At 40.6% G+C, this 22,370-nt stretch overlaps 1 protein-coding gene across 3 annotated transcripts in view; it reads right to left on the reverse strand.

The window, feature by feature from the left end:
• Positions 1-22,370, reverse strand: part of LRIG1 (leucine rich repeats and immunoglobulin like domains 1) — a 169,331-nt gene that overhangs the window by 93,041 nt on the left and 53,920 nt on the right. For all 3 annotated transcript variants that reach the window (XM_033926092.1, XM_033926091.1, XM_033926090.1), the window contains exons 2-3: positions 16,272-16,343; positions 9,900-9,974 (exon numbers count right to left, since the gene is read on the reverse strand). In XM_033926092.1, the coding sequence (XP_033781983.1) occupies positions 9,900-9,974; positions 16,272-16,343 (147 nt within the window). The remainder of the gene's footprint in view (positions 1-9,899; positions 9,975-16,271; positions 16,344-22,370) is intronic.

A 22,370-nucleotide genomic window follows, 5' to 3' on the forward strand; every position in this document is an offset into this window, starting at 1 on the left:
TGGATTTCCTTCCTTTCAATTCCTATGGGCTGCATTGCATTTGCCACACCAGAACTCGCCACCATGACTTTGTAAAAGGGGCCCTAAGTTTGTGCCTATTTCTATATTTGGATAAACCAACTCAACCACAGGCAAAAAAAGGAAATGGTGAAATGCTGTCAGTTTTATATAATTCCCTTTAGGTATATAAACCACCAGCTACCTGATTCATGATCACTGCCCAAGATAAGATAAGAATTTGGACAGAGAGCTTTCCATTCTTAGGAAAAATAAATAACCAAAAGGCTTACAGCGCAGCAGTGAGGGAATTGCTGGTTCTAAGCCCTTCGTACAAAGAACCAAGATAAGACATTCTTAGTCCATCATGCAAGGCTATACTAGAAAATGAGCCTCACAATATTGAAGTTGTAGAACATATCTTTAACATAAGGTAGATAAGCTTAGGAGGTAGAAGATTCCCCTCACTGCTCCAGCCTCCTAGAACCTGTTTTTGGATAAGAGCAATTCAGAAATTCAAACCAGATTAGATTAGATCTATGAACTATGAAGCATCATAGGACTTGACAAACTTCAAAAGAATCTTGCGTATTGTCACAAATATTATGCTTAACTGCCAATTCATATGGGGACATAAGTTTCCTGGATTATCTACAGGTCTGGCATGTCCTTTCAACAGCGTTCTGTGAGTAATCATGCCAAAACAGTTTTCTAAATGTAAATGCCCTTAAGCTGGGCAAAGACATCAAAAGCTTCTTACAGCCCCACATGTTTGCCTTGTGAAGCTACTGTTTGAAAATAACTATATTTGGAGGGAAATTTTCTAACACTACCCAAGTGCGTGTCACTAGTCTTGATGTAGAAATCATAGGAAACACTAGCAACTACTAAAAGAAAGCTAGATTCAATATTTTATATTTATTCTTTTGAATTCCTTCCCATCCTCTATCCCCTTCTTTCGCTCTCTTTCTTCTAGTCCTCTCGAGATGGGCTAAGAAGATATCATAAAATCTCCTCAGAAACTGCACTCAAGGTTCACCAACTGCTGCAAGCGCTTTCATTTTATGTTCCAGGATATCACCTTTGCCAGACTGGAAGCTGGAGGTTTCTGGGTTGTATGTAGTTCAATTGCCAAGCTACAGAACAACTCTGTTTAGCTTCTTTTTTTTTTTTTAGGAACTTCCTTTATCAGATTTTCCTACAGGACATAAAGGGGACAAATTTATAGGGCTCTGCATTTATTAGTGTGCATTCAGTTTGACTGGGCACCTAAATAAATATATTAAAAATGTAATTATATGCACATTAATCTACAAATCTGAAAATAGAATAGATTTACATGCCTATAAAAGTTCTATGTGCAAACTGAACACACATCCAAAATTTGGAAAAAACTGAAGATGAATTTTAACTTTTGTAGCAGTTTTGTATAATTCACGTTTCCAAAGTATATGGGGACTTTTGGTCTATACACACTGCACCTACTTTTCTAATGGAGACTACCTGTATTGCTCCCCTTGAAACTGACAGTCACAGAGGTATGCACATTAAAATTACTTGCGTACTTTGCCCTGCAATCTGTATGGATAGCACAGCAAGGGAAAAATAGCACACATGAATATGAAAATTCAAATACACGTATATACACTGGAAATAGGGCTTGCTTTTGGGGTATATGACCAGTGCAACAACATTGGGTTCCATAAATGAAGCGGCTCTGCCATTCTGGCAACCTCTTCCTCCTGTAAGCCTTTCTAAATCATATAGAGCAGGGGTGCCCACACTTTTTTGGCTTGCGAGCTACTTTTAAAATGATCTACCAACAATAAAAAAATTTTTAAAACACAAAGCACACTGTACGCAGAGAAAATGTTAATTATCATTTATATTCGAGAGTGGGGGTTCAAAGAGGTTTTAAAATATGCAATGTCACCTCAGTACAACTATACAAAAATAGACAAATATACCACCTCCCCTTTTACTAAACCACGATAACGGTTTTTAGCACAGGGATGTGCGCTGAATGCCCCGTGCTGCTCCCAACGCTCATAGGCTCCCTGTGCTAAAAACCGCTATTGTGGTTTAGTAAAAGGAGGCCATAGTGCAAAATATAAAGAGCAGATATAAATTCTCAAAACGGACACATTTTGATCACTAAATTTTAAAATAAAATCATTTTTCCTACCTTTGCTGTCTGATGATTTCATGAGTCTCTAATTGAACATAAGAACATAAGCAATGCCTCTGCTGGGTCAGACTAGAGGTCCATCACGCCCAGCAGTCCGCTCACCTGGCGGAGCATCAGGTCCAGGACCTGTATAGTAACCTTCTATCCCCTTTTCCTTCAGGAAATTATCGAATCTCTTCTTGAACCCCAAAACCGTACTCTGTCCTATCACACCCTCTGGAAGCGCATTCCAGGTGTACACCACCCTTTTGGTGAAGAAGAACTTCCTAGCATTGGTTCTGAATCTGTCCCTTTTTAATTTTTCCGAATGCCCTGTCGTTCTTGTAGTTTTCGAACGTTTGAAGAATCTGTCCCTCTCCACTTTCTCCATGCCCTTCACGATCTTGTAAGTCTCTTTCATGTCCCCTCTAAGTCTCCGCTTCTTCAATATGTATGTAAGTGACATTGCTGAAGGGTTAGAAGGAAAAGTGTGCCTTTTTGCAGATGATACCAAGATTTGTAACAGAGTAGACACCGAAGAGGGAGTGGAAAATATGAAAAAGGATCTGCAAAAGTTAGAGGAATGGTCTAATGCCTGGCAACTAAAATTCAATGCAAAGAAATGCAGAGTAATGCATTTGGGATTAATAATAGGAAGGAACCGTATATGCTGGGAGGAGAGAAGCTGATATGCACGGACGGGGAGAGGGACCTTGGGGTGATAGTGTCCGAAGATCTAAAGGCGAAAAAACAGTGTGACAAGGCAGTGGCTGCTGCCAGAAGGATTCTGGGCTGTATAAAGAGAGGCGTAGTCAGTAGAAGGAAGAAGGTGTTGATGCCCCTGTACAGGTCATTGGTGAGGCCCCACTTGGAGTATTGTGTTCAGTTTTGGAGACCGTATCTGGCGAAAGACGTAAGAAGACTTGAGGCGGTCCAGAGGAGGGCGACGAAAATGATAGGAGGCTTGCGCCAGAAGACGTATGAGGAGAGACTGGAAGCCCTGAATATGTATACCCTAGAGGAAAGGAGAGACAGGGGAGATATGATTCAGACGTTCAAATACTTAAAGGGTATTAACGTAGAACAAAATCTTTTCCAGAGAAAGGAAAATGGTAAAACCAGAGGACATAATTTGAGGTTGAGGGGTGGTAGATTCAGGGGCAATGTTAGGAAATTCTACTTTACGGAGAGGGTGGTGGATACCTGGAATGCGCTCCCGAGAGAGGTGGTGGAGAGTAAAACTGTGACTGAGTTCAAAGAAGCGTGGGATGAACACAGAAGATTTAGAATCAGAAAATAATATTAAAGATTGAACTAGGCCAGTTACTGGGCAGACTTGTACGGTCTGTGTCTGTGCATGGCCGTTTGGAGGAGGATGGGCAGGGGAGGGCTTCAATGGCTGGGAGGGTGTAGATGGGCTGGAGTAAGTCTTAACAGAGATTTCGGCAGTTGGAACCCAAGCACAGTACCGGGTAAAGCTTTGGATTCTCGCCCAGAAATCGCTAAGAAGAAAAAAAAAAAAAAAAAATTTAAATTGAATCAGGTTGGGCAGACTGGATGGACCATTCGGGTCTTTATCTGCCGTCATCTACTATGTTACTATGAAAAGAGCCCCAGTTTCTCTAATCTTTCAGCATATGAAAGGTTTTCCATACTTTTTATCAATCATGTCGCTCTTTTCTGGACCCTCTCGAGTATCGCCATATCCTTCTTAAGGTATGGCGACCAATATTGGACGCAGTACTCCAGATGCGGGCGCACCATCGCCCGATACAACGGCAGGATTACTTCTTTCGTTCTGATTGTTATACCTTTCTTGATAATATCCAGCATTCTATTCACCTTCTTAGAGGCCGCTGCGCACTGTGCCGACGGATTCATTGTCCTGTCCACCATCACCCCCAAGTCATTTTCTAGGGCACTTTCACCCATTATCAGCCCTCCCATTGTATAGCTGTATTTCAGGTTTCTGTTTCCTACATGCAAGACTTTACATTTCTCTACATTAAACTTCATCTGCCATTTCATCGCCTACTCTTCTAATTTGTTCAGATCCCTTTGTAAATCCTCACAGTCCTCTTTGGTCCCAACTCCACTAAATAGTTTGGTGTCGTCTGCAAATTTTATTACTTCACACTTCGTCCCTGTTTCTATATCATTTATAAATACATTGAACAGCAGCGGTCTGAGTACCGACCCCTGCGGAACACCACTCGTGACCCTCTTCCAGTCCTTCACTCCTACCTTTGCTTTCTACCCGCCAACCAATTTTTGATCCATCTATGTACTTCTCCTTCCACCCCATGGTTCTTCAGTTTCCGTAGTAGGCGTTCATGGGGTAACTTGTCAAAGACTTTTTGGAAATGTAAGTATACGATGTCTATGGGGTCCCCTTTGTCCATCTGTTTGTTTATTCCTTCGAAGAAGTGCAATAAGTTCGTTAGGCATGATCTTCCCTTGCAGAACATGGCTTGGTTTCATCAGTTTATTCCTTCTTCTGACTGTAAATCCAATATTTATTTATTTCTGCCTTTCTTTCTTTCTGCCTCCTGCATGCTTCCTCTCCTCCAGACCTCATTCTATTCCCCAACCAACATCTCTCTCTGTCCCTCCATGAGTTCAACTTTTTCTTCCTCGCTCCCTGCCCCCTCCCATTTCTGTCTTTTTTTTTCTCTGTCCCTGCTCCCCCTTTCTTTCTTTCTGTCTCTCTCCCTGCCCCCCCTTTCATACAGTTTTTCTTTTTCTCTCCCTGCCGCCCCTTTCTTTCTCTCTCCTTCCCCCCCAAGCCACCGCCGCCGATTTCTCCCTGCTTCCCAATGCCAGGCTTGGCGCGTACAAGCGCCGGGCCCACAAGCCTTCCTCCCTGACGTCAATTCTGACGTTGGAGAGGAAGTTCCAGGCCAGCCAGGCAGCCATTGGCTGGCCCAGAACTTCCTCTCCAATGTCAGAATTGATGTTGGGGGGGGGGGGGAAGCTGTGGGCCCGGCGCTTGTATGCGCCTGGCCTGGCGTTGGGAAAGCAGGGAGAACAGAACGCAAAAGCAACGCGAGTATCGCGATTGACTCGCGTTGCCTTTGCGATCTACTGGTCGATTGCAATTGACCTTTTGGGCACTCCTGATATAGAGAATGGGAAGAAGAGTCAAGAGTGGGTAGCAGAGAGATCAAAAGGGAATGCTGTGATAAAGCCACCACCACTGCTTAAAAACTGCACTGGAGCTAAACCTCAAAAATGGAGGGCCACAGATTTTATTGCTTCTTAAGCAACCGTTGAGCTGGCGTCCTATACAGAATCAGCCCTTTAGTTCGGTGAGTTTCTAGTTTTTTCTTATCACAGGAAAAATAGCTTATGATAAAACAGGAAACACACTGGAACAAGTGTATAGGCCTCGATGGAAACTACGTTATTTAACTTTTTTTTACTAAATTTTTAAAATCACCCTCATAGGTACCTGTAGTATAAATGCATATCCTGTTCCCTCAAGCAGACTTCTGTTTAATTACAGTTCAATGGGCATTGATCTTTACATTAACAATCCTGTAAAAAAGATTGATTTTTAAGAGCGTTCTATGCTCAGTTTGCCAGCAAAGTAGTTCTATTGATTTTGCTTCATTAGTAAATATATGATAAGATACTTTTCTTTATGAACTGGCTACTGCTATTTTTCAAGCTCTCATTGCAAAATCCAGTTTCTAGCCTTCTCTGATTCCATATGGATTGAGTACAACATTGTACGGCAAAACTTGACTTAGCTCTGATTTCAGCTTGCATACTGCTAAATACTTGATGGTTTACTGAAATCCAAGTGTTGTGAATCTTGTAATGCAAACTCTTACAGAGCCCACTTTCATCTTCCCTTGTGATAACAAACAAAAACATATCCTTTTATTAATCAAGTCCACATTCTGTTACCAACCTTCTTTATTTTTAGCTGAATAGTTAATAACCATAGTAAATATGGGTTCATTTCCTTAACTTGGAACTCATTCACTCGGTGATTTCCCTGCCCTTATATTTAGCATGACTGGAGTTCGGCTGCTTCACCATTATTTGTCTCATGAAAGGAATATGTGATGTCTGTCTTCTTAAAAAGCACTCAGCCAGTCTCATATCTATGGCTATCTCATAGCATAAATTAGATGCAGAATCACTCCAAAATAATAAATAGTAGTTCATAAAGATAATATCAACTTATAATGAAACCGTGCTCAGAGACAGAGGTGAAAACAAGGGGCAAACCCCTAAACTATTACCTCACCACCCAATCATTGCATATTCAATATATTTTCAGTTGATATCTTAAAAATCTTAATTTAACTGTGTACCCACAGGTTGATATTTTTCATATTGTAATGGTTCAATAACTCTTCAAAAAAGGATTTATCTTAAATCCCAGGTTCCGACATGGCCCGTTTCGATCCTGCGTCAGGGAACCAAAAAGTTTGACTCCAAAATGGTGCTTCAAGGGTGGGGATGTCTCAAAAATCTAAAATCATTTAAAGCTGTAACTAGCACAATGTGGAGGAAACATTGAGAAACTGAGGGACCGCGCACCTTCGTCGGGTGGAAAGACACTCGCGCATGCATGGTGTGGGCTATTGTGAACTTTCTAAACACTTAAAGTAGCAATGTACTTTTGAAGTGGTCCGTACCAGGGCTACGTCGGTGACGTCACCCATGTGTGAGAATATGCTGCCTGCTTGTCCTGGGATAATACAACACCTTCAAAACATAGGGCTGTAAGCCAGCAGAAATCTCAGAGCTATAAGCTATATCAACAATTTTATTATTAGGTTGTCATGCCAAGGTACCTTAGCACTTGCTTGTTGATTCCCTGTTTCATTTTAAAAGTAAACACAGGTGAGCAAACCTTGCCTTAAAAAAAAAAAATCCTAAAAGGTATGCATGCTGGCTTGCCATAGCCTTGGCTAAGGATACAGTTGGCCTTGCTACTGGTTTATCTGGATAGAACTCTTTAACAGACTCTAAAGCAAACAGAGCACTGCCTTGGGTTCAGGAAGTCCTTAGGCTTCATTTTAAATGCTTTTTAGAGCAGCACAAAATTGGCTATTCTTAGCCCAGCCCTCAGGACATATCCAGTCAGCTTTTCAAGCCATCTACAATGAATCTGCCTGAGAAATTTACGTGCACTGCCTCCCTTATATGCAAATGTTTCATGTATACTTATTGTTAATATCCTGAAAATCTCATCGGTTGGGTACGTCCCAAGGACTGGGTTGAGCAGCACCCTCCCTATATTAACCATAGCTTTGGCTGGCAATGCCCCATTACCTCAGTGCAATCTGTGGCAGAGAATTCATGTATGCTCGTTGTACATATAAAGGCAATGGGAGAATGGGCTTCCTCAGGCAAATGAGAGGCATTCAGAAAGACCAAGCTCTTAACCACAATGGCAAAACTGGTTCTGTAGAGCAATTCAAACACTGCTTCTTGGCTGGATGTGAGACTGCACAGATGTACGTATGCTCCTCTAAACACTTAAGACTTTCTACTTATGCAGTTGTGGCCAGGAGCCTCCAGATTGCAAGAAGATATTCATTCTAAATTGGCAGATAGACCTCTTCTTCATAACAGAATCTCAAAATCATCATAGGCAAAGAGTACCACACATTCACCTGTGCTAGTATGACATCTAACTGCACTTCAGACTGGGAAAACAGGCTCAGTGAGAAAACATGGATATTTTGGAAGATCACATGCTTGTATTGGACCACTCGTAAGCCCCATCAAAAACATTTCTGCTGTGGTGATCTAGCATTACCAGATGTCTCTCAGGAGGAATGCTACAGAAATCCCTGTATTTTTTGGATTTACTCATAGCAGCCTCAACTACACTTTGTTGGATTTCGACCTTCATTTATTCTCCATAAAATTGGATGAAAAGTGAGTAGATTTTGCCACATATTGAAATGCTGGTCTTGAAGTAGGTCATGTAGAACAGCCACAGTTGCTTTGGGTATATTAACATATTTCAAGAGGCCAAAATTTATGTGCTTAGTGCAGCATCCTGTTGTAGAATAAAAGGTTCTTCCTTAGCCATCATCTGAACAACCTCAAGTAACAAGTGTCCTCACACAGGGACTCACTCGTGGCCAGTGGAAGAAAGAGGTCAGATAGAATTCCCATAGATCCCTTTTGAATGTCATTGCATGAAAGAAGATGAGAATCAAAGGGGTTTAAACAGACTTTCTAATGGAACTTGGAAATAAAATGTGCTGGCTCCTGCTCTCAATCAGATGCTTCAGGGCCTTGAAAAAAATCTATAAGCAGGATTAATGCCTGTCGAATGGGAATGGGAAACGCCTCTCATGGGTCTTAAGTGATATAGTATATAAAATGAAGGATTAGATTAGATATTAGGCAAGTCTTTACAGCAGCCATTGACATACTTATTGAACAGTTTTTGAAGGAATGATTGCAGTTATGGAGGAAACATGGAGACAAATGACTGGCAATGGAGTAAAATGAATCTGTTGTACAAATGGTAGAGCAGGCTTAATAGAGATGGTGCTGAATAGCTCTCATGTTATATTTGGGGGTTCTGCACAGAGGAAAGTGAACTGTGCTTAAGAAAAATCGAAGTGCTGCTTTTGGTCAGAGATGAGACTGTACAGATGTGTTTTACACTCCTCTAAGCACAATGAAGGACAGAAACAGTCACCTTCTTATCTGGCTTTGGCTGGCACTCTGATGACAGCTACACTACAGGCCTGGTGTGTTTCCTCTGAATAAAGAAAAGCTGTCTGCAATTTCCTTAGATAGCTCAACTATGAAAATCATTATATCAAGAGGTTCAAAGCTGTATGACTTGTATACATATGGCATTACCAACTACACAGAGCTAACTCTCTTCTGATTCCTCTTATCCTCCAAATGGTCAAAAGGTTGATTCAGATAATCTGTTCTCACTGTTGAAGACATCTGAGAGCAATGCTTGTGGTCTTCTTGGAATGAGCACCACCATTCTAGATTTTCCTGCCTAACTTCCGTAACTTTAAAAAAAATTAAAGAAAATAAAGTAAATACAAGTAACAAATGTGCGTCTTCTTGCAAAGCAAAAGGAATACACGCTGGTATACACAGATCTGAGTTGAAGTTCTTTATAAAAGGATATTTGTTTTCTACAGCAGAACAAATAAAACTGAGGAACCGAGATGACCACCATGTGGGGGGAGGGGGGTGGTCATACATGCTCAAAACTCTGAACCGAGGTACTGAATTATGGGAGAGCAGTCTATTCTTGCACTGTCAGATGATATCACCCACTTGTGTGCCTGACTCAATCCTGATTGACAGAAAAATGTTGATTTATTGCTTCATTGTAACATTCCTCCCCCACCCACACAACCACATCCTCCTGTCTTCCTAAAAAGAATACCCAGATAGCTCTAGGACTTTCATTAGCCCAAGTGCTCACTACCCAAGAGGGGCTACCATATTAGCAGCAGTCTTGCTTCCTCAGCATGCCCAAGTCCAACTGGCTCTGATAGATAAGGGATCCACTCAATGCATTACAGCAATCCTGATCCAAGAGTGTCGACATTTAATCATCTTTTAAAAGAAATTTACTTGCATTTGCTTCTTATCTTTTGAAATCTATCATATCATAATAGATTTCAAAAGATGAGAAGCAAATGCTTGAAGATTCACAATATTTCAAAGCAGATCAAAAATTCTCTACATGCATCAGAAACCAGCAATATAAGGAACTTACAGAAAGAGGGCGACAACATGCGAAGATGTAGACCCCAGGGATGGAATGGCTGTCAGCTCATTGTAATTGAATCGTCTGTAACAGGAAAAAAAAATAATTTCACCTGTGAGAAACTAAGTGATCTTGAAGAACAGTCACAAATTTCTTGAGCAGGTAAATGAGCTCTTAACAAGCAATGAAACTTTTAAAATAAAAGACCAACAGAAATATTAAGTGTATGAGCTCTTATGACAACACAGGCTGCTTCTTCAGACAACATTTCAAGAGACCTGTGTAGTCTTAAAAAACCATAAACCTCATCTGTTTAATTAATCTTTTAATATAAACAACTACAAAGATTTCAGTTCTCTATACCCAACCAGTCTGCCATGACACACTGGTGTACATTCAGATAGGAGAAGGTGTTCAGACAAAGTAATCATGGCATGAGGCACATATTTGGTTTTCAGCACCTTGCAGCAGCCAGAGACCAAGGCAACTGCTCTTCAACATGCTGGATCTCCTTTCTGAGCATATGAGTAGTCACAAATAGATCTCTCTTTTCAATACACAGCATGAGCCCTGGAGCATGGGAATTAATAGGCAACATGAAGAACATGGAAAGCTAGGCCCTACTTTATGCAGCATACACATTGCACACAGCGCCATCTGCTCTTCCCCGTCTTGAGCCTCCTCCAAAACACCCATCTTTCTGGAGAGGTTTTCTGCACTTCCCTAGCTTTTCTTTCGGCATGAGTCCTTTCCTATGTCCACACTGTCTGCGCTCTGGGGGATTCGAACACACTTTTGAAAATATGGGTACACCATTTGATGCTTAGTTACCAATCTGATGCCGTGCAACTTTTAAACAGATTTCCTTGCATGTTTTATTTCAAAAATATTTTAACAGTATTAAAAGGTAACTGCAAAAATCACCGATTCTGTGTGTTACATAGAATGTGGCAGTTTCCATACTTTAGTGAATCAACCTGAGAGTTGTAATGGAATATACATAGTAGACAAGGGCCTAGAAATACAGAAAAAAACCAGGCAGAGACCTGGGGCAAAAATTGGCAGAATAAGTGTAATGTTTTGCAAACAAACAAATAAAAAAAAAAAGAAGAAGCAGAGCTTTGCATGTAGATTAAGGATAAGGATCTCTCTCATTCTCATTTGGAGGGCTAGAAAAGCCAATGAATTGCAAAAGCAGAGAGAAGCAGGATCTCAAGCAAGTATTCAAGAGCAGCAAAAATCTAGACCACCAAGGCCAGGATGCCTTGAATCAAAGCCAAGGAATGACACAAGTGGTGGAAATATAGGACAGGACAGGCTGGAGAGAGCAAAATCATGAACATAGAAAACTGAAGAACCCTGCAGAATGATGTACAATTATTCTCACTTCCCTGTACTCTCTAGTGATATATATTTAAGAGTATAAACCCATTCAACAAATGAGGAAAAAAAATCCACACACCCCATTTCCCAAAGCATCCTAGATCAATCTGTTGCAAACTTTTTAAGCTGTGACACACTAATCTCGTGATCGCGGCTAGAGGGCACCTAGAAATATCTGGACATCGATGTGATGATGTCACACACACATGTGATGTCATCACATTAACGTCTGTGAATGCACAATGTACTCCAGCCGCAGCCCTGAGTCTCCTATTATTGCTGGTGGGGGGGGTGCTGCAGAAGGAGAGGTGAGAAGGAGCAGAGGTGCCAAGCGCAGGTACTGACTGACTAACTAAAAGACGTGCCTCTTGCCGTTAGAAGCACATCCTGTAAGTAGTAGCTGGTGCCCGCACCACTCCTCCTCGCCGGCATCTCGTGGCACACCTGGAATCTATCGCAACACAGTTTGCAATAATGTTCTAGACTTATCTCAGATTACCCACATTACTCAGGGCTCCCTCTTACAAAAATGCCATAGGCAACAGGAACAGTAAAAATACTCCTGCCTGAAATCATTGCCATCCCAATGACATGACCCCACAGTGTGGCCCTGTTACTTCTCTCCACTGTCAACACTTCCAGGTTCCCTCTCCATCCTCAACTCACTTCTATCCTGCAACCAGCAAAACATTCAAAATATGCCGAATGATGTCAGCCAGCAGCATCATTTCACTGGTATATGTATACTGTTAGCTATTATAAAAGGGAAAGGGATTGGGACTTATATACCACTTTTTTCTAATTTTACAACCACAGTTAAAGCGTTTACATACAGGTACTTCAAGCATTTTTCCTATCTGTCCCAGCGGGCTCACAATCTGTTTAATACACAAAAACCACTGCATTTGAACTACCAATTATATTTGAAGATAGGTAGACTGAACTCTGAGGACAGATTCCACAGATGACCCTTGAGGGGAAAGAATGCTGGCCTAGTGCCTAACCCTCAGTAAACCTGGTTCACCAGTCACCAAAAATAAACAAAAAAAATGTTTTAATGAATTCTGTGATACAGCAGTCCAAACCTCATGCAACTTTTGCAGACTGCTTATGGGCCTATGACTCAACAAAACGGCAATTCTTATCATTTTGGATCCACTGCTTTAGTCACATTTTCCCAGAGACTGCCACATATTTTGCCTTGATTTACTCCTACTTTCTAAACTGAATCCAGTTAATGACGACTTTTCTGTTCTGGCATTACAACCCTTTTAAATGCAGTAATGTCTGTTTTCAATGGCCTAATATTAGAAGCGTCTTGCAGAGTGAAAACAGATCTGTCCCACATGACAAGTCCTTTCTCAGTTTAAAAAGCCCTTGCTTGTGTGGTGAATTAAACAATTACTCTAGCAGCCTCATATGTGGCTGCTTCAAAATTAACTAATTTCTTGGCTACCCTGCTTTGCTTTTTTTTTTTCCACCATGTTGAAGCAATTACAGCCATGCCAGTGTCAGCATCAGAACAGCCCATGGAACAATTCCAATCTCCATCACAGTTTCTAAGTTTTCTACAAGTTGTTTATTCATATTATCCCTCTGTATTAATTCCTGAATTTCAGTGAAACAGAACCCGGTTTGATTGCTTGCATACAAACTCTACAGCAGTATCAGTCCTGATAGAAAGCCTTCCAAAATCCTATTCCATAACTGTAACAACAGCTTTAGTCAGATATGCTACAAATGTGTTCTTGTAGATTTCGGTTAGAGATGTATGGCATTCCAATAGATTTTCTTTATAGACATACTCAATGCAAAGGGAACTACCACTGAATGGCTGCATGCATTAGAAAGCCGCATGCATTAGAAAGCCAATGGATTAAAAACAATCAGAAGCCTTCAAAGTCCAAGTTCCAAGTTTGTGGAAGTAAATCACCAATAGTCCTGGAGAAAGTGTGCAAACACAAGAAGATATAAGCATTGTTAGTCTTGCATCTGTACTGAATTAATAAACATTATTTTAAAATTAAAGCACCCAACCTCATGCCTCTAAAATTGATGCTCCCAAATTTAGACCAGTGATTCTCAATCCGATCCAGTCAGCAAACCTAGTCAGACGAGACCCCAAAATGTAAGGATATGGCCACACAATTGGCAAGGCCTTCAGAGGATCAGGGGCCAACAGTGGGTGCATAAAGAATATATTGTGCAGAAATAAGCTTAATATTACAGATATGCAATGCTTAGAAGAAAAATACATCAAACATATGCTTGATACTAAGGTATGAGAAGATATTTTGTAAGAGCACTATTTGTATGTGTTTGTATAGAGGAAAACATATGGCTTTTCCAGAACAGAGAGAGAGAGACCATGGTTTACCTACATAAATGTGTGTATGTCTTAAGCCTGGATATTGGGTGTATGGGTGTGAATAGGCAGAAAGGGAGAAAGATGTAAAGAGAGAATTCAGCAAGAGAGGAGAAAGCCAGAGAGGAGGGAGGGTCAAGAGAGAAGGCTTTTATAGGTTGGAATCTTGTTCTAAAAATAGCATCTATTGTGGTTAAGTACCCATAATTTAGAAATTGTTTGAAACAATAGCAAGGAAGGTGTAAAAGAGAGAAACAGGGGCTAAGCTTGCTCTCATTGAATTGAGTTACTGATATTTTCCAGTATATCTCTGTGACAATTATCTGTCTTAACAGCATGCAGCTAGAGCTATTCTTTATCTTAAGTACCAGACTTTAGCACATCTATTAAAACTGTGGATCCTCCCAGCCTTCTGTCATGGCTCTTTGTCAATCTTAAGCACTAATAAGTTAGAAGTAATTTAGTGATATTCCTAGGTCTATCTACACGGACATGCTCAGGATCAGATCTGTTTAATATAAATTCCCATAGGCTTTTGCTGACATTGGTTAGGCCAACAGAAAATGCTGGTGGCTAGCAATGACTAGAAATTATTTTTTCATGGGGCCTGAGGATAAAGTTGGCACTAGGAAACTGTGTCCAGTCCTCTTCTTAGTGGCTCATGTCACTTCCACTGATTGGGTAGGCAGGTTTCCAAACTGGCAGGATAATGGTCCACCTATGACTATACCCCTAAGCTCATCTCATATGTTCATAGAAGTAAACTTCATATTCTAGAGATCCATTTTATGTAAATCTCTCCTCATTGTGGTAATCCTGAAAACTTCATTGGATACGTGGGCCTTCAGGAGAAAGCTGAGAAGCTCTGCGCTTATCATTCACCTAACTTTAGACTCCTTAGTTAGGAATCAAGCACTGGAAGTCAGTATTGAGCATCTGTTTCCCCTGACCTGTGTCCCTCCCTTAGCCATGCTCCTATTTTAAACACCTACTAAAAATGGCTCATAAATCCATAATTAAGTACCTCTTAATTACCTGCCTGTACAAATATAGCCTTCACTTAAGAGGCATTATAATCAAGCAGCCCAGCTTCTTCCTTTAGAAAGAAAAAGGCCTATATCTGTTTACTTTATATTAATTTCTGTAATATCCTGTAAGGCACTGCAGAAAGTTTATACTATTACAGGTTAGCTATGCTGAATACTTCCTTGCTACATTTGGAAGTAATGAGTGAAAGCAAGACAAAGTACATACTTAAAAAAATAGAAAGACTTGTTTGCCAAAATTTCAGAACATCAAAGATGTGAATGCAACAGACCATCACGATATTCAGGATTAATACAGAACTGCACACATGTGCCAAGAACAATGGTCTTTATTAGAACTGGCTCTCATGGGGTACTGTCTTCAATGGGGTGGTTTTGCACATATCATGAGCAAGTAAAAAACATGAGCTGGTCCTGAATGGCCCATTGAAAAAAGGAATGCATTAAATAAGTATAGAAGAGAAAAGAGGGGGAGAAAAAGACCATTAAAAAAAAGTTCATTATCAAAATTAAAATCAAGTCATTCTTTCTTCTTAAACTTTTAACAAATAAAGCCCATGCCCTCAACTGGTAATGACATGGGCATGGAGTATAAAAATATTTAAGCCCAGCTCTTGCGTTAATATTAGGCTATACACTTTTGATCTCATTGTGTCATTTCTGCCCCTTTCTTTTGCTTTGTTAGTTTATCTATATTCATTTCTCTCAATTTCTTATTCTACTCGATGAGCAAGTCCTTATATTAGTCCGTGTACCATTTTGATTTGCTTGGCTATAAATCCAATATAGCAAAATTTAAGCCAATAAAGCAAAATTAAACAAACATAGCATTGAGCAAAAGTAACTTAAGAAATAAAACAAGATATAGAGCTTAGACATGAAACTCTCTCTGCAAAACCTTTGCTTGTTAGATCAACAACTTTGGAAGAACAGAAAAAGTCTATTACATGGACAAAGGTGGAAGGAAATTGCATGTCCCGTTTTTACAGAAATTAGTCACTTCTTTGTTTACATGTTTCCTTCTTCATTCTTTCCTTTTCAATGTGGTGCCTCACCACTTAAACTTTATATAACAATGTACAAACAAGAAAACTCTCTGCCCATGAGATAACTTATTATAATCAGCATTACGTCAAGATCTTTCGGTACTATAGATGAACTTTACTGCCATATTTTGAGCAAGTTGTAATATTTTCTGGTCTGATTATTTATAAGAAGCTGGTAGGAGAAGATTGTGGCCAAATTTAAAGGATTTATTGACCAAGAAGAATGACATCCTGTGTGTCAGAGCTCAGTTTAATGTTCTATCTCCACCTGCTAGTAGATGGTTATAACCCAAAAGTCTCTGGATTTATCTACTGCTGAAGACAAGGAAACTGGTGTTTAATTGATCAAATTAAATCCTAGAAAAATGTACATTAAGGAAAAAAAGGTAACAAAATTAACCCTTCAGATTTGCTGATGCCAGTTAAATAAAGCTTGCCTTTTAAGAAACTCCTTCCCGATTTTGGATTTCACCATCATGAGGTTTAAGAACTTTACTCAGAAAAATATTGCAACTGAAAGATAAATAAGGTAAATACTTACACTTCTCTTAGATTAGACAGCCCCTCAAAGGCAGCAGGATCAATCTCTGTCAGCTTGTTGTAACTCAGATTGCTGTTAAAAAATTAAAGAAGAAAATTATTACATACAAGTTACTGTGTTCAGCAGAAACTGTTGGCTCTTAATCAGTCTAGCATTTAGGAGTAATCTACAGTTTTATGACAGCATTTAAAAATAAAACAATCTCTACCAGGGCTGGGTTTCCTATTAGGCAGCCTAGGGCAGCAGTGAACAGCTGTAGTGGGAGAAAGACATGGGGGAAGCCACTGCTTGCCCTGTATTGGTAGCATGGAATATTGCTACTCCTTTGGTTTTGGCCAGGTACTAGTGACCTGGATTGGCCACTGTGAGAATGGGGTACTGGGCTTGATGGACCGGTCCATCAAGGCTATTCTTATGTTCTTATACAGTGGAACCTTGGTTTACGAGCATAATTCGTTCCAGAAGCATGCTCGTAAACCAAAATACCAAAATACTCGTATATCAAAGCGAGTTTCCCCATAGGAAATAATGGAAACTCGCTTTGATACGTTTCCACCCCCCCTCCCCTGAGGCCAGCGGCGCTGCTCCCCCCAACTTGAAAAGCCTCCCCCCCCCCCGCACGAACTGGCATCCCCCGCCCAGCATTCGGTTTGCGAGACAAGTTTTGCGAGAATGTTTTGCTCGTCTTGCAAAACACTCGCAAACCAGGTTACTCGCAAACCGAGGTTTGACTGTATTCTTATGCCTTTTTAATGTGCATTCATACACCCATCACATTGTTGGTTAGCACCACAGGTCATACTATAACATAATCCACAGGCAGCTTCATTATTGTCTCACACCATTGGTATACTGTTCCACGAACCACACACTTGCTTTGATAATATACTGCATTTTTTGTTCTATAAGACTCACCTCCCTTGTAGAGGAGAAAAACCAAGGAAAAAAAATTTCCTCCTCTACAGGAGGGTGCATCTGATGCTTCTGGTGCTGGGAAGCCTGAAGCAGCCCACCCATAGCCTGAAGCAGCCCACAGCCGCTCTGCTATCAAAGGCAGCCATCCAGCAGGAGAGCGCACTGGACCTCTGCAACTTTAAAAGGTACTGGGCACATCAGGCAGCATTATGGGGTAAAGATCTGGAACAATTGCTTATGCCTACTTTGGGGAATTTAGGAAACACCTAAAAACATATCTGTTCCGGAAGTATTTAGGTAACTGACCTGTACAATCTTATTCCACAATTACTGATCTCTAGGATAAATCCTTTTTCACGTATGTTAGTGACAGAAAAAGGAACACAGATGGGATAGTACGCCTTAGGAAACCTGACGGTAAATATGTAGAATCAGACTCCGATAAAGCCGAACTACTCAATGAATACTTCTGCTCAGTCTTTACCTGCGAGGCGCCGGGATCCAGTCCACAGCTGCAGGCAAGGGAGATCTCAAACAACCCGTTCCGGAATTTTGAATTTACTACTGGCAGCGTCTACCAAGAACTATCAAGGCTCAAAGTGAACAAAGCCATGGGACCAGATAAACTACATCCCAGAGTACTTAGGGAGCTGAGAGATGTCCTTGCGGAACTGTTAGCTACGCTCTTCAATCTTTCCCTGAGTACAGGAAGAGTCCCATTGGACTGAAAAACAGCTAACGTCATTCCACTGCACAAAAAGGGATGCAGGACGGAGGCTGAAAATTACAGACCCGTAAGTCTCACATCGATAGTGTGTAAACTTATGGAAACGTTGATTAAACACAAATTAGACACGATCCTGAATGATGATAGACTAAGGGATCCCCACCAACATGAATTTACAAAGGGAAGGTCCTGCCAATCCAATCTAATCAGTTTCTTTGACTGGGTAACGAAAAAGCTAGATATGGGAGAGTCCCTGGATATCGTGTACTTGGACTTTAGTAAGGCTTTTGACAATGTCCCACACCATAGGTTATTGAACAAGATTAGTTCGTTGGGATTAGGGGAAACATTGACGGCATGGGTTAAAGACTGGCTCAGCGGCTGACTTCAGAGGGTAGTGGTAAATGGTACTCCCTCGGAAACGTCGGAAGTAATCAGTGGAGTGCCGCAGGGCTCGGTCTTGAGTCCCATCCTATTTAATATCTTTGTACAGGACCTGCCTCACGGACTTCGATGTAAAATTGCATTATTTGCCGACGACGCTAAACTGTGCAACATAATGGGCAAAAGCACAATGCCCAACAGTATGACGCAGGACCTACTCTTACTGGAACAATGGTCCGCAACTTGGCAACTGAGTTTTAATGCCAAAAAATGTAAGGTTATGCACCTTGGCAGCAGAAATCCATGCAGTACTTACACTCTAAATGGTGAGACCTTAACAAGAACTGCTGCAGAACGGGACCTAGGAGTAATCATTAGTGAAGATATGAAGACTGCCAATCAAGTAGAGAAAGCTTCATCCAAGGCTAGGCAAATGCTGGGATGCATCCGAAGAAGTTTTGTCAGCCAGAAGCCCAAAGTTGTGATGCTGTTGTACAAGTCCATGGTGAGACCTCATCTGGAATATTGTGTTCAGTTTTGGAGGCCACATTATCAAAAGGATGTGCTGACAGTGGAGTCGGTTCAGTGAATGGCCACCAGGATGGTTTCAGGACTCAAGGATCTCCCATATGAGGAATGTCTAGGTAAGTTGCAGCTGTACTCTTTCGAGGAACGCAGAGAGAGGGGAGATATGATAGAGACGTTCAAATATGTTACTGGCCGTATTGAGGTAGGTAGAAGAAGATATCTTTTTCCTTACAGGACCTACAGCAACAAGAGGACATCTGGACTCAGGGGTGGGAGAATTCATAGCAACACTAGGAAGTATTTCTTCACCAAAAGGGTGGTTGATCATTGGAATGATCTTCCACTTCAGGTAATTGAGGCAAACAACGTGCTCAATTTTAAGAAAAAATGGGTTAAGCATGTGGGTTCACTTCGAGGAAGTGCTTAGGGGGGAGGGTCTTAGAGTGGGCAGACTTGTTGGGCCGGTGGCCCTTTTCTGCAGTCATATTCTATGTTTCTATCCAGGGCTGCGAGGTCGGTACATTAAAACCTTCGACTCCTTTATTCATATATTTAGACAAATGTTGTACTATATGCAAAGTGTGGCTTCTTGGGATTTGGATTTAATTTATATTTATCATTTTTTGTCAGCTATTATTGATCTGGCATTTGTGTTTTGTGTGTATGACCGACGTATTCCGTTAGCATGATTTTTCTACGCAGCATTTTGTAGTAATTTGGTTTGTTCAGTTGTCTCGATAGTGGATGGGATATTTGAAGGGGAGACAGGTTTTATTGATCCTTGTTATGTATTTGTGATTTATAAAATGACAGTTGTACAGAATATATTGCTTCTTTTTATACTTTATATTTCATTATAAATCATAACAATTAGAGGCTTGTGTGGATCAGAGTTTGCGGGGACAGGGACAGAGTTCATGGGGATGGGGCGGGGTGAAACTTTGTTCCCATGTCATTCTCTAGGTACCACTTTCACTAATATAAAATATATTTTGTAATTAAAGAACTTTATATCAATTTATTCTAAAAGTAAAACATATCATGAAAAAATGGGTTAATTAAATTATCTGTGAAATAATAAATATAAGCATTATAATACAGCATTTGCATGACATACAATTTATTATAAGTCAGAGTTGGAGTATGCACATTTTCACCAACTCTGAACCCAACTTCAGTAACCCAAAAATTGCTTCTGACTTATCCACAGCCCTTCGCCTATCAGCCAATTAATTTTTTTTTAAATTATGAGTTTGTTAAAGCCAATTTATTAACTACGGGTCCTTTTCAACAAGCTGCACTAGAGGTTTTTAGCTCAAGCAGGTACGGTAAATGCTGACACTCATATAATTCCTATGAGCATCGGAGAACTTACCTTGCCGACCCACGCTAGAAACCTCTAGTACAGCTTGATAAAAAGGGAGGGGAGGTAAGCAAGGCGTCTATTTATTTAGGCATTATCTTTAGGCACCTTTTTATAGCATTTCCCCCTTAATTCTTATGCCTTTGACCCCTCTGTAGATATTACCAGCAAAAGTACCAGTTTTTAGTTCTAATAATATCAATAGCTGTCAAGTGGGAAACGGACTGCCACTGCCACATCTTTTCATATAGACCAATGCACAGCTGCCTATTCAACTAGACTACCTTTTTCAAGTCACGATTCTCTCATTGGACACACCAAACCTTGCAGCTTCAATGAGAAGAGACAACATTGTTATTGTTACCACAGTCCACTGAAAGTCCAGTAAACCATACTTGGTAGCAGTGACTTTTGCTCTTGTAAACTGGCTTGGGCCTTGCAGCAAGGGTCAGATTTTGCGGCTCCTACAATGGCCACATAATTACAGCAGACTAAGGGTCATGATTAGTACCTTGTGTCTTTAAATTCACTCAGATGAAAAGGCTGATCTAAAAGCTAGAAAGTCAGTGTAAAAATAAAGACCGGTATATGATGACATTAATTTGATAGTTATGTTAGGTTTTGCTAGTGAGTGATTTTTATGGGATTTTTTTAAATAGAGAATGACAATCTCCAGCTCTAAAACTATGCTAATAACAGAAAACTTAAAATCTCCCAAATGTTTTAAAGAAAAACCCCCAACCTATTACAGATAAAATCAGGTACTAATGTATTCCTTCTGCAGCTCCTCAGTATCTCTCCTCTCTTATCCTTCCCTACACTCCACCCTGAGAAGGGTAGGTAAGGGCCGGGATGCAGCGTTTAAAAAAAAAATCACAAATAACCGCATCCATGGATACTGAAACCACAGATTCGGAGGGGTACTGTACATCATAAGTTTAGTCAACAGGTGTCACTGTTTAATAATGGATGGGATTCCCTCTTTGGGGGGGAGGGGGGGCTGTAAGTGCTGGCCTGGGAACTGGATCGTCTTACGCCACTGAGCTACCAGGCCAGTCCTGAACTGAGTTTTCTAAAGTTAGCTATCAAACATGTACATCAACTGATACTTCCATGGCCATTGTAGGCCCTTACCTACAATGGCCACATAATTACAGCAGACTAAGGGTCATGATTAGTACCTTGTGTCTTTAAATTCACTCAGATGAAAAGGCTGATCTAAAAGCTAGAAAGTCAGTGTAAAAATAAAGACCAGTATATGATGACATTAATTTGATAGTTATGTTAGGTTTTGCTAGTGAGTGATTTTTATGGGATTTTTTTAAATAGAGAATGACAATCTCCAGCTCTAAAACTATGCTAATAACAGAAAACTTAAAATCTCCCAAATGTTTTAAAGAAAAACCCCCAACCTATTACAGATAAAATCAGGTACTAATGTATTCCTTCTGCAGCTCCTCAGTATCTCTCCTCTCTTATCCTTCCCTACACTCCACCCTGAGAACTCCATTCATCGGGCAAGTCTCTCTTGGTGGTACCTTTCTCTATGGGCAACTCCCAACTCCATTCCTTCTACCTTGCTGCTCCGTATGCCTGGAACAACTTGCCTGACTCAGTACACCAAGCTCCATCTCTGACGATATTTAAATCCAGGCTGAAAGTCCACTTTTTTGAAGCTGCAAAGGAGGTCCTAACCCAACCATCTTATAAAGCATCCAGTTCTACTGGTCATTCCACCCACAGTCCCCCACTTTATCTGCCTCATCATTCCCCTAATTCCCTACATGAGCAGCGTATATAGATTCATCCTTTTGTCCTGTGTGTCTGTCATAATTAGACTCTATCAGGCAGGGACTGTCTCTTGAGTGCGCTGCGCGAGTCTGGTAGTGCTATAGAAATAATAAATTGTTGTTGTTGTTATGTATATAATTTCTCTGTAGATGAGAATATGTGTTAGAGCCAATGATACAACAATTTTCTCTAGGGTATTCAACCAGGAATATGAGTAAACAATGAGGTGTTGACTGATGTAACTTGCTCTCTAGGGTACAGGGAAATTTCACAGCAGTGTCTTACCTCTTAAAGGTTCTCCATTGAAGATATACAACAAAAATCAGAGTGTTACAGCCTTAAGAAATTAATGATGCAATTTGTATTCAAATTTTAGTATCCATGAAATTCT

Source organism: Geotrypetes seraphini, chromosome 17 (genome assembly GCF_902459505.1).
Source record: "Geotrypetes seraphini chromosome 17, aGeoSer1.1, whole genome shotgun sequence".
NCBI lineage: Eukaryota > Metazoa > Chordata > Amphibia > Gymnophiona > Dermophiidae > Geotrypetes > Geotrypetes seraphini.